Below are 13,467 nucleotides of genomic sequence, written 5' to 3' on the forward strand. Positions count from 1 at the left end.
AGAACCTGTGACTCAGGGGTGTCCCCTAGGCTGGTCCAGGGGATGTGGTGAGCATGGGCAGGCAGGGCTCAAGGGAAAGGGACAGAGAGCCTGGCTCCAGGGTACACAGAAAGGGAAGCAGGGAGTCCCCAGGAGCTGACATCACACATCCTACCGCAGCCTGACAGGCAGATTTGAAAAAGGAATGGATGTTTCTCTTTGGTTGGGTTGTCTGCTCAAGGGAACTCAGACACTGTAGGTTTCGGTTTCAGCAAAGCTCTGGACCCACTCAGGGAATCTCGGGGATGAGAAAAGGGGGCAAGGCCTCCCCCATGTGAGGGACCATGCCCCACGCCAGCAGAGCAGCCATCAGGTCCAGCCGCAGCTCCTGGGGGTGTTGCTACAGGAACCCGCTCACCAGTCTCCTGTAGCCTCACCATCACAGAGAGCAAGGGCACCGGTGTGGCTGCAACAAGGTATTTATTCAAAATATGCAAAGCTGAACATGCAGGTGCAAACCTAATTTAGGAAGATCTGCCAGTGGCCCCAGGGTGGCCATGCCAGGATGGCCCACCACCGGTTCCTTGGGTCTGAAGAGCCTGGGGCGTGGGTGCTCATTGGAGAGTACTCCTCACCTAAAAGCCGGAATATCTTGCTAAAGAAGAAAGCAAAAATCACAGTGCGTCTAAGGGGTTGGGAGGGGGTAACAAACTGTCTTGCCCTCTGGGGTTCCCTCTCTTTTAGGGGTTGGGTGGGGCCAGGATAAAGGCAGGTGCAGGGGGCTGGACTTAGAGCTCGCTGTCCTGCCAGGAAGAGCTTCCATGCCTTGGGGGGATGGTGATGGATCTGAGGGGAGCCCAAGGGGATCCTGGGATGGCCCGGGGGACCCCAACTGGATTAACCACAGCCAGAATCAGTGGGAACTCAGTGTCACAGCTGAGAGGTCTCTGTCCCCAAGGCTAGAGGTCAGGCTGCTGGGCGGGACCCAGGCTGGGTCAGCAGCCTGAGGTGGTTTGGTTTGGCCTCAGGAGCTTTCTGGACTTAGGGAGCCTGACGAGGCTGAGACCCTCTTTAAAGGGAGATGGAGGAAACTCTGGGGAACCTCTGGCACTGTTGGGTGGAGGGCAAGAGTCATCTACACAGGGGATTTTCCAGGGAAGCCTAAGTCATTGGAAGCAGCTGAACAAGCAGGGGAACGCAGCCATCACTGTCGAGCCGGGGAAGTCTGGGGACATCACTGCCACAGGTCGCCGGCGGCCACCCCGTTGTCATTCTCGTGGAACTTGTGCAGGTGGTCGGCGAACCTGGGGGCCACAGAAACATTTGCTGAAGCCGAGTGCGAGAAAGAAAGAGATGTGGGGGGTGGCGGGGGGCATGGAGGTCTCCAGGGGGTGTGTCTCTGTGGGTGGACCAGATGGGGGCAGTGATGGAAGGCTGGGAGGGGGGCAGGGGACATAAGAATGGGTGGTGCGGGGGGCCAAGCAAGGGGCCGAGCAGGGCGCAGGGGTGGCTCACTTCTTGGCGCAGAAGGTGGCACAGTCCCGCTCCATGCTTTCGCTCCACGCCAGCTTGTAGAGCACCTGCCCCGGGGGAGACAAGGTCAGCTGCCTCGCGGCCACTCTGGCTGTCCACCTGCGGCCCCTGGGCTTGGTTTCCTGACACATGATGTTTCTTGTGGCCACAGTCCCAAGTTGAGGGGCGTGGGGGGGCCTTAGAGATGTTACCTCTCATGCCTACCAGCTTCACAGTTGGTCAGACAGGCCTGGGCATGGAGCTACGATCCCTAACGTCGCTGGGCAGCACCAGGACCAGCTGGGCCCATCAGAGCTGGAGTCCGGATTGGCCATATAGGGGCCATCTGGACTGTGGCCTCGCTGGGGGTGAGGAGTCCCTGAGGCTGAAGGCTTCTACAGGCGTGCCCCCACCCCTGCTGGGCGGACACGCGGGCGTCCCAGGCCCCCATATGCGCTGTGCCCGGGAGCTAGAATGCCCCTCTGCCCCCCAGGAGGTTCAGCTCAAGATGTCCCCTCTCTGTGCGGCCCACCTGGCTGTCCCTTAGCAGTGACTCTACCGTTAGGCCTCTTTTCCCATCTGCCAGTCTCCCTCATGGCCCCCTCCACCAAGCCTCCCTCCCAGGGCTGGGCCCTGCATGGAGTCGGACAGGCTGCTGCCCCAGCCAGAGGGCCCCCGATGGGGACAGAAGTGGCCCAGTGCAGACTATGTGCCTGCGGGTGGCAGTTGTGGGGACCGTGGTGAATGTATCCCCGGCCGTGCCTAGATCCTCACTCACCAGGAAAACCAGGAGGTGCAGAAACAGCGTGTAGAAGAAGCCGATGGTGCGGGCCATCTTGTTGGAGAGAACCAGCCGCCCCTGGGGAGCACGCAAGGCGTGAGTGGGGTGGGGCGAGCCTCACCCACCTCTGCCGGTCTCACCCATCCAGGGCAGCAAGGGGCGCGAAGGGCAGGCAAGTTAGGCTGTTCCAGAGTTCAGGCTGGGAACTCGGGGCCGCAGGAATGCTAGGGAATGGCGCCCCCGTGTGGCCACGTTCAGAATCTACCGTGAGTAATAGGGCTGTCACGGACGGAGACGGACAGATTGCCCCCTCCTAGGGTCACACAGCCACTCTTGAACGGGCCCCGGAGGGGCAGCGGGGTTCCTGGAGCTTTCCAGACTGGGCTGGAGGGCAGGTGACCAGGTGTCCAGGGTCGGAGGCCCAGGCCCAATCGGGGGAGGGCATGGTGGGCTCGGGGTCGGGGCGCGGCTCACCATGCTGAGTGTGGCCTTGTCCCATGGGCTCAGGCTCAGGTATTTCCGCTGCCGCTCCTGAAGGGCGAGGAGGGATGAGGAGAAGACCCCCAAATGCCCTCAGAGCCCCAGCTCACTGCAGAGAGGGACCCTGTCCTGCTGTCCCTGCAGGGCCCTGGGGTGTGGAGGCTGCCAGGGGCACCCTGGTGCCCAGTCCCACTCAGGGCCAGTGATGGGAGCTGCTGTCCCCCTCTGCAGTGGCCGACTCTGAACACGGAGGGTCTTCAGGGCGGGCGAGGGAGAGTTACAAACCCCTCCCCCCCCCCACCACCGTAAGTCACCTGACACAGGGAGGCTCTTTGCCCGTGTGCCTGCCCCCCAGAGTGCCTGCACCTGGGGTTAACCAGGTCACGGCACACTGTCACGGGGCTGTCAGCGTCAGTTGGTGTTCCTGGCACTCCAGGCCCATCCTGGTGGACCCCAGGCCTCCCCAGAACCAAAGTGAGTGTGGGGGCTGCCCTGGTGGTCTGGCGTGTCAAGGTGCAGTGTGGGGGAGGGGTGCAGGCTGAGACCAGGGCTGGTGGAGGGGGGCCAGAGGGAGCCTGAGGCCAGGTGAGTTGGGTGGGCGCCCGGGGCTGCCCCGCAGCTGGGCCCACGCACCCGCTTGCTGAAGGAGGAGAAGGGGTCCAGGCGTTCCTCGTACTGGGTTGAGTAGCGCAGCTCCGTGTCGTCACTGCCGCCGCCCTGCAGGAAAGGGAGGAGGAGAGACCCGGTCAGTGGACCCCACAGGAAGGACCGAGCCAATGGACTGCAGCCTGACAACGTCCTTTTCTGTACGACGGTGGAAGCGGGGACAGGGCCCCGGGTGATGGTGTGATATGGGTGGTGCCTTGTGTCCAGGGGCACTGCCCAGGATTAGGGGTCTCCCCCTGGGGTCGGGGCCACAGTGCCTCAGGACAGGTGGGGGGAACTAAGACCCTGAGGGTGGCTGGAATGTACAAGGTGGACAGGGTGGGGCCCGGTGCAGGGAGGTGGGTCTGGAGGGGCTTCACTGGGAGACTGCAGGGTGGCTGTGGGGAACAGGCCAGCACCTGGGAGATGAAGGCCGCCCCCGTGTCCTGCAGCAGGCCACACGGTGAGCTAGAACTAGTCTGCATGGAGCCTGGGCGCCCTCTGGTGGCCTGAGAACAGCTTCAACTGGCGGGGTGGGGGCTGGTGGCTGAGTCTGGGGCTTGTCCTAGGGAGGCCCCCCGCCAGCGTGCCACGGCTCCATCCTTCTATACCACTCCGTCTCCCCAGGGTCTCAGAGGCTTTTCCTGCACGAGGCAGTCTCCTGTGAGCAGCCAGAGAGGGCCCTCCCAGCTCAGAAGAGAGTGGGTAGTTTTCTATGCCAATCTGATTGATAGGTTTTTGGAATGTTGGACCCAGTTCTGGTATTTTTATATATATATATATATATAAATATAAATATATATATAAGTTTTTATGTTTTAAACGAATCCCCCCACGGTTGTCCTGTATGTTCATCATCCCTAGGGTTAAATTTCCAGATCCTGGGGTCAGCGAGGGAGAGTTACAAACCCCCTCCCCACCACAGAGGAGTCGTGTGGGCCTGAGCCCTGTGAGCCCTGCCTCTTTCCGAACCTCATTAGCTCCTGGCTGGGGTGTCTGGTGAGCATGACTCCATCAGGGCTCCACAGGTCGGGGGGTACCCGGCAAGCCTGGGGCGGGGGGGGTGTGTGTGGGATGGTCTCTGAGGCTCCCAGGCCTATTGCTGCCCAGCAGGTCACTGTCCCCAGCCGTCCCCTGGGACCTCTCCTCTCCCTAGACTGGTTCAGCTTGGAAGCAGGGGGGTGGGGGCGGGGGGGCACTCACCCGGCCAGGGTAGCTTTGCAGGAACTTGATCTTCTCAAAGAGCTTGATGTTGTCCGCACGCAGGCTGTCCAGCTCCGTCTGCAGGGCTTGGATGGTGTGCTGGGCTAGGCGGTTCTCCTGGGGGCAGCCGGGTGGGTGAGTGGGTGAGTGGGTGAGTGGGTGGGCAGGGCCCGCAGTGGAAGGAGTTGGGGGAGAGGCCTCCAAGCTGGCACGGGTCCTGTTCTGTCTACCCTGAGCCCCTGCTTGGCCTGAGGTCATGTCCTAGACCTGCCAGCCTCTGCTTAAAGCCTGGGGAGACCCCGCAGCAGGCAGAAGCCACAGTCCTTGGGTCACTTTCTTTTATTCTTTTTTTTTTCTTTCTTATTTTCCTGGGTCACTTTCTTCATGTTGTTTGTTTATGGTATCAGCTTAAAATTATTGTTGAGATATATTTCATATAACATAAACCTTATTTTAATGTATAATTCAGTTTTTTTACTACATTCACAATGTAATGCAATCATCTTTAATTTGCATATTTAATTTAACATGCAAATTAAATATTTAATTTAATTTCAGAATTAAAATTAATTTTAATTAGTTAATTAATTAAAATTAATTTCAGAATATCTCTATCAGCCTAATAAGAAACCCCATACCTGTCATCACTCACTCCCCATGCCCTCTTCCCCCAGCCCCCGGCAACCACTAATCTCCTTCCTGTCTCAATGGGTTTGCCTCTTTCGGATGTCTTATATAAATGAAACCATACGATATGCGATTTTAATGTTTGCAAAGTGACATGTGAACGCATCTTCCAACTTATTAAAATGGTTAAAGAGGCGTTTTCTCCACACTGTGAAACGTTGAAAAGGACAGAAATGTCCGTGGTAGTGTATCAATTTCTCAAAAATGTAAAAATACAATCGCCGTGTGGTGCAGCAAGCCCACTTCTGGGTGTGCACCCCAAAGAAGTGAAAGCAGGGACTGTAAGATGATTTGCTTACCCATGTTCATGGCAGCATATTTATAAGAGCTAAAATGTGGAAGCAACCCAAGTGTCCATGGACAGATGAAAGAACGAACAAAATGTGGTCCATCCACACAATGGAATATTATGCACCGTTAAAAAAGGAGATTCTGACACATGCTCGGCGTGGATGAACCTGGAGGGCATTGTGCTGAGTGAAATCAGCTAGAAACAAAAAGACAAATACTCTATCATTCCACCTATTTACTGTCTGAGCTACCAGGGAAGCCCCATATAAGATACCTAGGGTGGCCAAATTCATCGAGACGGGATAGAATGGTGGAAGGTGGCAGGAGGGAAAGAGGAGTGAGTGTTTAAACACTACAGAGTTTCAGTTTGGGAAGATGAAAAAGTTCTGGAAATGGGTGGTGGTGAGTTGCCTAACAGCATGAATGCACTTAAAGCCACTGTGCTGCATTTGAAAAGGGTTAAGATGATACTTTTTAAGGGATGTATCTTATGTGTGTTCAGTCCTGTCCAACTCTTTGTGACCCCGTGAACTATAGCCCCCCAGGCTCCTCTGTCCATGGAATTTCCCAGGCAAGAATATTGGAGTGGGTTGCCATTTTCTCCTCCAGATGTATATTTTACCAAAACTTAAAACATAAATATATATATATATTTTAAAGCCGAAGGCACAATCTTATAAATACTCCTTCCACCGTGCTTGGTCTAGTTTGAAGACCTTTCTAAAGGGCTGCCTAGACTTTCATGGTGACTGTCCCCAGCCCTGAAGGGGCGTGGGTGATCCCCGTCCACTTTCACGAAGGTAGCTGTGAGGGGAGCTGTCCTGACGGTCCTCCATTTGAAGCCTGTTGCTCTGCAGCCCAGATCACAGGGGATCTCACTGGATCTGGTTCAGCCTTGTCACTGGACCAGCTTGGGGTCCGGCCTGCACCGGTGCTCAGTGAATGTCAGCCTCCCCAAGACCCCAGCCTGGAAGCCCCATGGGGGGGCTGCGGGTGTGGAGGGAAGGAGCTAGATATTCCACCGCCTGCTCAAGCGGTGACTCTTTGAGAAGATGGAAACTTTCTTGGCTCCTCTTTGTACTGGGAGAGAGATCGGAGGACCTGGGCTGGCTCTGTGGGATGGAGGAAGTGGTCTGCAGAGTCCCCAAGGGGACACTGCATGGGAAAGACCCACGTGCAGCTGGACTGGTCGCTTTTTTCCTCCCCAGATATTTAATTAACTAATTTATCTGGCTGTGTCGGGTCTTAGTTGTGGTGTGCGGGCTCTGTAGTTGCCCTGCAGCACATGGGATCTTGGTTCCCGGATCAGGGATTGAACCTGTGTCCCCTGGATTGGAAGACAGATTCTTAACCACTGGCCCACCAGGGAAGTCCCTAGGCTTGTCACCTTTGCAGACTAGACTGCCCTTTCCTTACGGGTCTCTCCAGGAGGGCCACCAGTTGGGTGCTTAGCAGCCAGCAGGCTCTCTTGGACCCCACAGAGCTCCTGGCCTTCTCTAGACTGTTCCTCTTCATAGGGTTCAAGACCCTCCTCCCTGGGACCTGCCCCTGCTTTCTACCCCTCCACCTGATTGAGATGTTTCTTCCTGGACCACGGTGACCATCACCAAATCGTCTTCCTGGGCCAAGCCTTTGTTCTAAACTGGCTGCCCAAGTGACCGTCTTACCCTCCATCCTGGCAGTGTTGGTCCCTAGCTTAAACTCTGCCATCACACCCCAGCCTGGCAGTAGGGACCTTGCCTGGCAACTCTGTTTTGTCCCTGGACTCCCTTCTGGCTCCTTGACCCCATGTTTCTGTTCACTCGTTTACCTGGAGGGTCTGATTCTCCTTTCAAAGCCCAGCGTGACCTCATCTGCTCTGGGCAGCCCTCCCTGACCGCAGAGAACAAACCTAACCCCACTGAGGTCTGTGGTCTGTGACGCATCTTTCTCCCCTACACCCGGGGGTCCTCCGCGCTGTGCTCAGGTCCGTGGAGTGTTGGGGCGGGAGGGACTCGACTCACCCCCTCCAGCTCCTGGTTCCGGGCCCGGAAGCGCTCCCTCTGGCTGGAGATGATGGACAGCAGCGAGTCCACCTGGCCCTCGGGGAGGGAGCTGGCAGGCGACGAGGGTCCTAGGACGGAGGGACAGTGGCTTGAGGGTAGGGGAGGCCCAGCCCAGCGGGGGGGCCCTCAGGTCACCAGCTCTGAGGGGGCTCTGGCCGAGTGCCATGGGGCAGAAGCAAAGAGACACTGAGGGGACTGAGTGGCCTGCCACCGCCACTGTGTCCTGGCCTCAACACCTGGGGGCACCTCTGCTCTAGCCCTTGGCTGCCTCTCAGGGCTGGGCCCCACCCCCGCCAGGGAGCTGATCAACACCCACCAGCCTGCGAAAGGCCTCTGGCAGGGCTGAGGGGGTCAGGGTTCCCATGGTGGGGGTGTCAGACTGAGGCCTAGCGGGGCAAGTAGGGGCCTCACCCTTCTTGTGAGTTTCTGCTGCCTTGCTGGCCCGGGGGCCTGGCTCTTCTGATGGAGGTGTGTGCTCTTTAGGGCCCAGGTGACCCCACCTTTGCTCCTGTCCCCCTCTCCTGCCAGCCCATCACAGCCTGGGTGCCCCCTCACCATAGAACAGGGCGGTGGCCTCCTTGATGGGCTCGGGAATCTTCTCCAGGCCGAGCTCAGCTGCGCCCTGCAGGTGGGAGGGAGAGGTCAGCGAGGCATCTCCACATTTGGCAGTGAACACAGCCATCCAGGGGGCCAAGCACACAGAGGGCAAAGAGCAGGTGGGGTGGTCTGGCGGCAGGGGCTGGACACGGCAGTGGCCACAGGAGGGCCTGGAGAGGGTGCCTCACATGGGCCCCCAAAGCGAAGGTAGTTCCCCCGAGGCTGGAGTTCATCGTGGGGCTCCCACCCGGCCACTTGGCCCTGACGGGCATCGGAGGCTGGGTGGCTCCGGTCCTACCAGCTAGCCTGCCGTGTCGCCCCCGCCCAGCCCCCTTTCTCTCCCTGGGCCCCGTTTCTTCATCTAAAATGAGGTGGGCTGTGTGATGATGATCCCTGAGGGTCCTGGGACTCCAGCCTTCCCTGATCTCGGGGCCCGAGGTCCTTTAGCCGTGGGATGGGTGGATAGTCCTGGCCTTGCTTCTGCCCCGAGCTGCCAGGGCCGAGGGCCAAGCCAGCACCCGGAGGCAGGGGGCTTTGTGCCCTTAGCCTGCGGCCTGTTGCCCCAGATAGGGCCTTTGTGGTGAAGTGAGCAGACAGACCCCAGAGGCTGTAGGTGACAGTCCCTGTGGGGCTTAGTGTGGGCCCAGGGGACACTGGCTGCCCAAGGACAGGCTGGCTTGCTTGGAAAGTCAGCATTTCGTGAGGCTGAAGGCAGTCTGGGCAGGCAGGGTGGGGTGGGGCCGGGGGTGGGCTCACCTCGGCGTCCGGCCGCTGGATGGACTGGATGGTGCTCAGGTCCTGCTCCAAGTGGGCGATCAGCTCCCTCTGCTCAGCTGCCGTGGCTGTGAGCTCAGTGACGTGGACCTGCAGCTCCGAGCAGCGCCCTGGGCCAAAGGAAGACGTGGCCGTCAGAGGGACCTGAGGTGCACGCCCTGCCCTGTGCCTCCCAACACACAGCCTGTGCCCCTGCCCGGGGGACCAGCACTAGAGCAGCAGGCAGGGGCTGGGCTCTCCTGGCATGGGAACTCACTCTGCCCAAGAATTCCCTGGGTTTGGGAAGGAAGGAGCCCAGGTCAGAGATTTAGGAGAAATGCCCCCCAGCCCCCACCAACCCCCGAGCCGCAGTGACCAGCCCTTCTCCCTCTGCAGGCCTCACGGCCCCCGTCAAGCAGGACAAGGAGGCTGAACCCAAAGAGTCCCGAGCTTCCTCCTGGGCTGATGCTCTGGGATAAGGACCAGAGGGAGGCCCCGGGGGGTAGGGAAGGGGAGGTGAGGGAGGTGCAGTGGGCGGTGCAGGTAGACCCCCCTCAGACCCAACGGGAAGGGGTAGTGAGGGGGTGCTGCCTTTGGAATGGACCTCAGACTTGCTCAGCCCCTCCCCTAACAGGCTTCAGCACACTGTCAGGGATGGGGCGGCGCCCCCGGGACCTCCCTGGGCCCCAGTCCCCGGGCCCTTTCCCCTGTCCCAACACCAGTTATCGTCTTTACAACAAAGCAAATCCCGAATAGTTCTGTGTGGAGACGTCCCTGAGCTTTGGGAGGGTGGGAAACATTGATGAGTCTCCCCGTAGGTGCCTTCAGCTGCCGTTGGCAGCGGGGACAGCAGTGGTCCAGAAGAGGGCAGGCCCGGGTTGGAGGAAATCAGTCCTGAATACTCATCGGAAGGACTGATGCTGAAGCTGAAGCTGAAACTCCACTACTTGGGCCCCCTGATGCAGACAGCCGACTCACTGGAAAAGACCCTGATGTTGGGCAAGATTGAGGGCAGGAGGAGAAGGGGGTTGAGAGAGGATGAGATGATTGAATGGCATCACCGACTTGATGGACGTGAGTTTGAGCAAGCTCCGGGAGAGAGTGAAGGACAGGGAAGCCTGGCGTGCTGCAGTCCCCGGGGTCGCAGTCGGACACGCCTGAGCAACTGAACAACAGCACCCCTACTTCTGGTTGGCTGTGTGACTCTGGGCAGCGACCTGCCCTGTGTGGGCCTCATTTATAGAATAATAAACCCTGCCGGTTGCCGCAGAGGTGGTAGCCCAGGCCAGAGGCCTTTGAGGGTAGATGGTTTGGCCACCAGGGGGCAGTGTGGCCCCAGAAATGTCCCAAGGCCTCAGGCTGCGGGCAGGGCCTGGAGAAGGGCCCTGGGCCCTCGCGGGCAGAGACACCCCTCACCGTGTGGCCTGCTCGCCGGCCAGCCTCACCCGCACCTGCTCCATCTCCCAGGTGCCGGCTGCACACCAGGCTCTTCATACATCTCACCACGGTCCAATCAGTTGGATACGATGATTTTACAGACGGAACTACCAAGGCTTCCTGGCCTGGGACCAGACCCCCCAAGGGTGTGCACCCCCTGTCATGATGATGCCCTCCCCATGCCAGGATTCAGGCCCTGAGTGGACCTGTCCCGTCCGTCACCACTGGGCCCCCTCTTCACCCGGTGGGTAGGTGGTGCTGCCTGACGTGAGGGGTCTGAGATGGGGCAGGGAAAGAGGCCACACCTGAGGGCAGGAATGGGGCATGGAGGGAGGGCTGTGGGGGACAGATTTAGGGTCTGCCTTCGGCCTGCAGGCCCAGAGAGACCCCCAAAATGCAGCACCCCATGGGCTGTGCAAGGAGGCCTTGGTGAGTGTCACATACACTTAGGAGGGAGGTGGACAGGGCTCGTGGTGAGGGGTAGGCAGAGGGTAGCATGATTAGTGGTGAAGGGCTTGGACCGAGGGAGGGGACAGGTTTGGTTCTTGGCGCTGGGAGTCCAGAGGGATGGCCACAAACAGGAGCATGTCCAAAAATGGCGCCGGGTGGACAGGCCTCTGAGGGTGAGCATGGTGGGGAGCCCAGAGAGGACTCAGGTGGGCAGCCGCCCACCCCAAGGGGCAGAAGGGGCAAGGCAGGGGAGCCTGTGAGGCAGCCCAGTGTTGGGCCCAGGAGGTGTGCACCAAGCAGTTCCGAGGGGACCCAAGCGTGGCCGGAAGGTTGGACAAAACGCTGGTGAGATGATCCTTCAGCCACGTCTGGGGGAGGAGCAACTCACAGCTCCAGGAGCCATCTGTGGGCAGGGGGCATTCTCATGTGTGCCTGTGTCTGGTGCCCTAGGGGTGGGCATGCCGGTCCCTGCCCCTGGAGGTCCCTGATGGCAAGCCCTCTGTCCTATGCGGTTCTCCCGGCCACGGCCGCTGCTGCCAACGCTCCCAGACACTCAGTGAGCTGCCGAGGAGACCTCGGGGGGTGTAAGGCTGAGTGTGTGGGCGGCTGTCCCCCAAGAAGTGTCTCTGGGTGAAGCCGAGGGCCATCCTGGCAGGTGTGGAGGTGACTGCCCAGGAGGCCCAGGGAAGAAGCTGGGCAAAGGCGGGGCGGTGGAGGCAATGGGGCAGGGCTATCAGAGGGCCCTGGGGGGCGGCGGGAGACCTGCCACCCCTCCCTTCCTTCCGTCTCCTCTGCTGGGGGTGGGAACACGCAGAATGAGGTTTTGGGATCATGTCGTTGAGTGGCCACTTGGTGTCAGGGGAGGGTCCTGAGCTGGAGTCTGGCAGGCCTGGGCTTGAATTCTGGGCCTGCGGCATGGCAATAGAAGGTCCTGGAAAGACCCGTGATCCCCACTGTCGCAAAGAACCCACAAGGGTAGGCCCGTGCCTGGAACTGGCCCCCTAAATGGGGAAGGGGCAAGCAGCTGTGTAGCTGGGCTCTGGCAAGTCTGAAGCGCTTAGTGGAACACCTTCGGGGATGCACGTGGTGGAAAGTGGGAGCCAGGGGTCTGAGGCTGGAGATGCAGGTCAGGGAGACATCCAGGGGTCTGAAAAACACCTGGACAGGACTTCTGGGGATGCTGACATTTTCTGGGGTGTCCCAGGAATGACCCAGAGAGGAGATAGCAGGAAGCAGGGCAAGGTCAGGAAGAAGCATGTTACAGCCCCAAGTTGAATCGGGACCATCCGTGAGTAAGGGGGGGTCACCGGTGTCTCAACAAAGGCTGGAGAGTTTGGTCAGGGTGGTGGTGGAGTGAGGGGTGGCAGGGGTGCAGAGGGGGGATGTGGGGACCAGCCCACTCCAGATGGACAGCAGATGGAGGTGGGGTGTGCTCGAGATGAGGGGTCGTCAGGAGGGTGCTGCAGGACGCAGTATGTGCAGCCTGGAGGAGAGGGTGCATCTTGGAGGGGGCGGCGGAGGCAGGGCGGGGATGTTTGGAGAGAGAACACCTCGCCTCTGAAATGCTGCACCCATCCTCTTATCAAGGGTCATGGGACCTTGCCCTGGGAGAATCTGGGAAGGCTTTCTAGGGCGTGTGTTTCACAGAGGGGAGGAAGAAAGCAGAGTGACCATCACGGTGGCAGGATGATCAAAGGCAGAGTCGGGGGCAAGGCTTGGGGGCATCACATCGGGGGCTTTCCTGAAGGTGGGGACCCCTGTGTTCAGTCAGCCACAGGCAAGCCAGGCGGGAGCTCTGGGAGGGGGGTCAGCGTGCTTGGAGGGTTCCGAGGGGCACTTGGCTGCCAGCACACCCACCCCCTCCCCGCTCTGTGCCCCACAGGCGGCCAGAGAAGGTGCCTGAGGGGCCAGCGCCTGGCTCCGCGGCCAGGGTATTCCCCAGCAGGTCTCCTCTGCGTCCTGCAGCCCTCGCTTCTTTCCACAAGCTCACAAGCACGCTCTTCTCCCCTCTGAAATGCTCCCCGCTGCCATTCTGTGACACCATGGCCCCTTTCAGCAAAACTCCCTGAAGAAGCTGCCTAGTCTCAAGCGTCCACTTCCTTAAACCTGCTCCGTCAGACCCGGACACCCGCTACGCCAATGGTCCTGGCCAAGGTCACCGAAGACCTCGCACCTCGCTCTGTCCTCCTTTCTCAGCCCTCATCTCACTGACTCGTCAGCACTTGCTCCCAGGGCACCATCCCGGGCCTCCTGCCCCCTGCTGGCCGCTCCTTGGTTTCCTTTGCAGATCCTCCTCCCCTCTAAGCTTCCAACGCTGCTGCAGCCGGGGTGCTGCCCCTGCATGCCTTTCTCTCGGCTGTCATTCACTCTGGGCACCTCTAGTAACATTTATAAGCCGACGACCCTCCAATGCACGGACATCTCCAGCGCACTCCTTTTCCTGGGCTCATCCTCCAGTGGTATCTCAGACTTGACAGGTCCAAACTGAAGCCTGACTTCCCCACCCCCTCAACCTGCTTCACCCCAGCAGAAGCCCCTGGCACACGGCCCCAGGAGGCAGTGTCCTCAGGGCTGAGAGGCAAGACCATGCTTCAGTGGCTCAGACCA

The 13,467-nt window shown here is 59.6% G+C and overlaps 1 protein-coding gene across 2 annotated transcripts in view; it reads right to left on the reverse strand.

Moving 5' to 3' along the window:
* Window positions 1-442: 442 nt before the first annotated feature.
* Window positions 443-13,467, reverse strand: part of CUX1 (cut like homeobox 1) — a 350,788-nt gene continuing 337,763 nt past the window's right edge. For both annotated transcript variants that reach the window (XM_012104509.4, XM_004020987.5), the window contains exons 15-23: window positions 8,977-9,104; window positions 8,179-8,245; window positions 7,582-7,691; window positions 4,601-4,717; window positions 3,386-3,469; window positions 2,747-2,803; window positions 2,270-2,350; window positions 1,495-1,559; window positions 443-1,283 (exon numbers count right to left, since the gene is read on the reverse strand). In XM_012104509.4, coding sequence (XP_011959899.2) covers window positions 1,214-1,283; window positions 1,495-1,559; window positions 2,270-2,350; window positions 2,747-2,803; window positions 3,386-3,469; window positions 4,601-4,717; window positions 7,582-7,691; window positions 8,179-8,245; window positions 8,977-9,104 — 779 coding nt within the window. In that variant the 3' untranslated portion in view covers window positions 443-1,213. The remainder of the gene's footprint in view (window positions 1,284-1,494; window positions 1,560-2,269; window positions 2,351-2,746; window positions 2,804-3,385; window positions 3,470-4,600; window positions 4,718-7,581; window positions 7,692-8,178; window positions 8,246-8,976; window positions 9,105-13,467) is intronic.

The sequence above is a fragment of the Ovis aries genome, chromosome 24, assembly GCF_016772045.2.
Source record: "Ovis aries strain OAR_USU_Benz2616 breed Rambouillet chromosome 24, ARS-UI_Ramb_v3.0, whole genome shotgun sequence".
Lineage (NCBI taxonomy): Eukaryota > Metazoa > Chordata > Mammalia > Artiodactyla > Bovidae > Ovis > Ovis aries.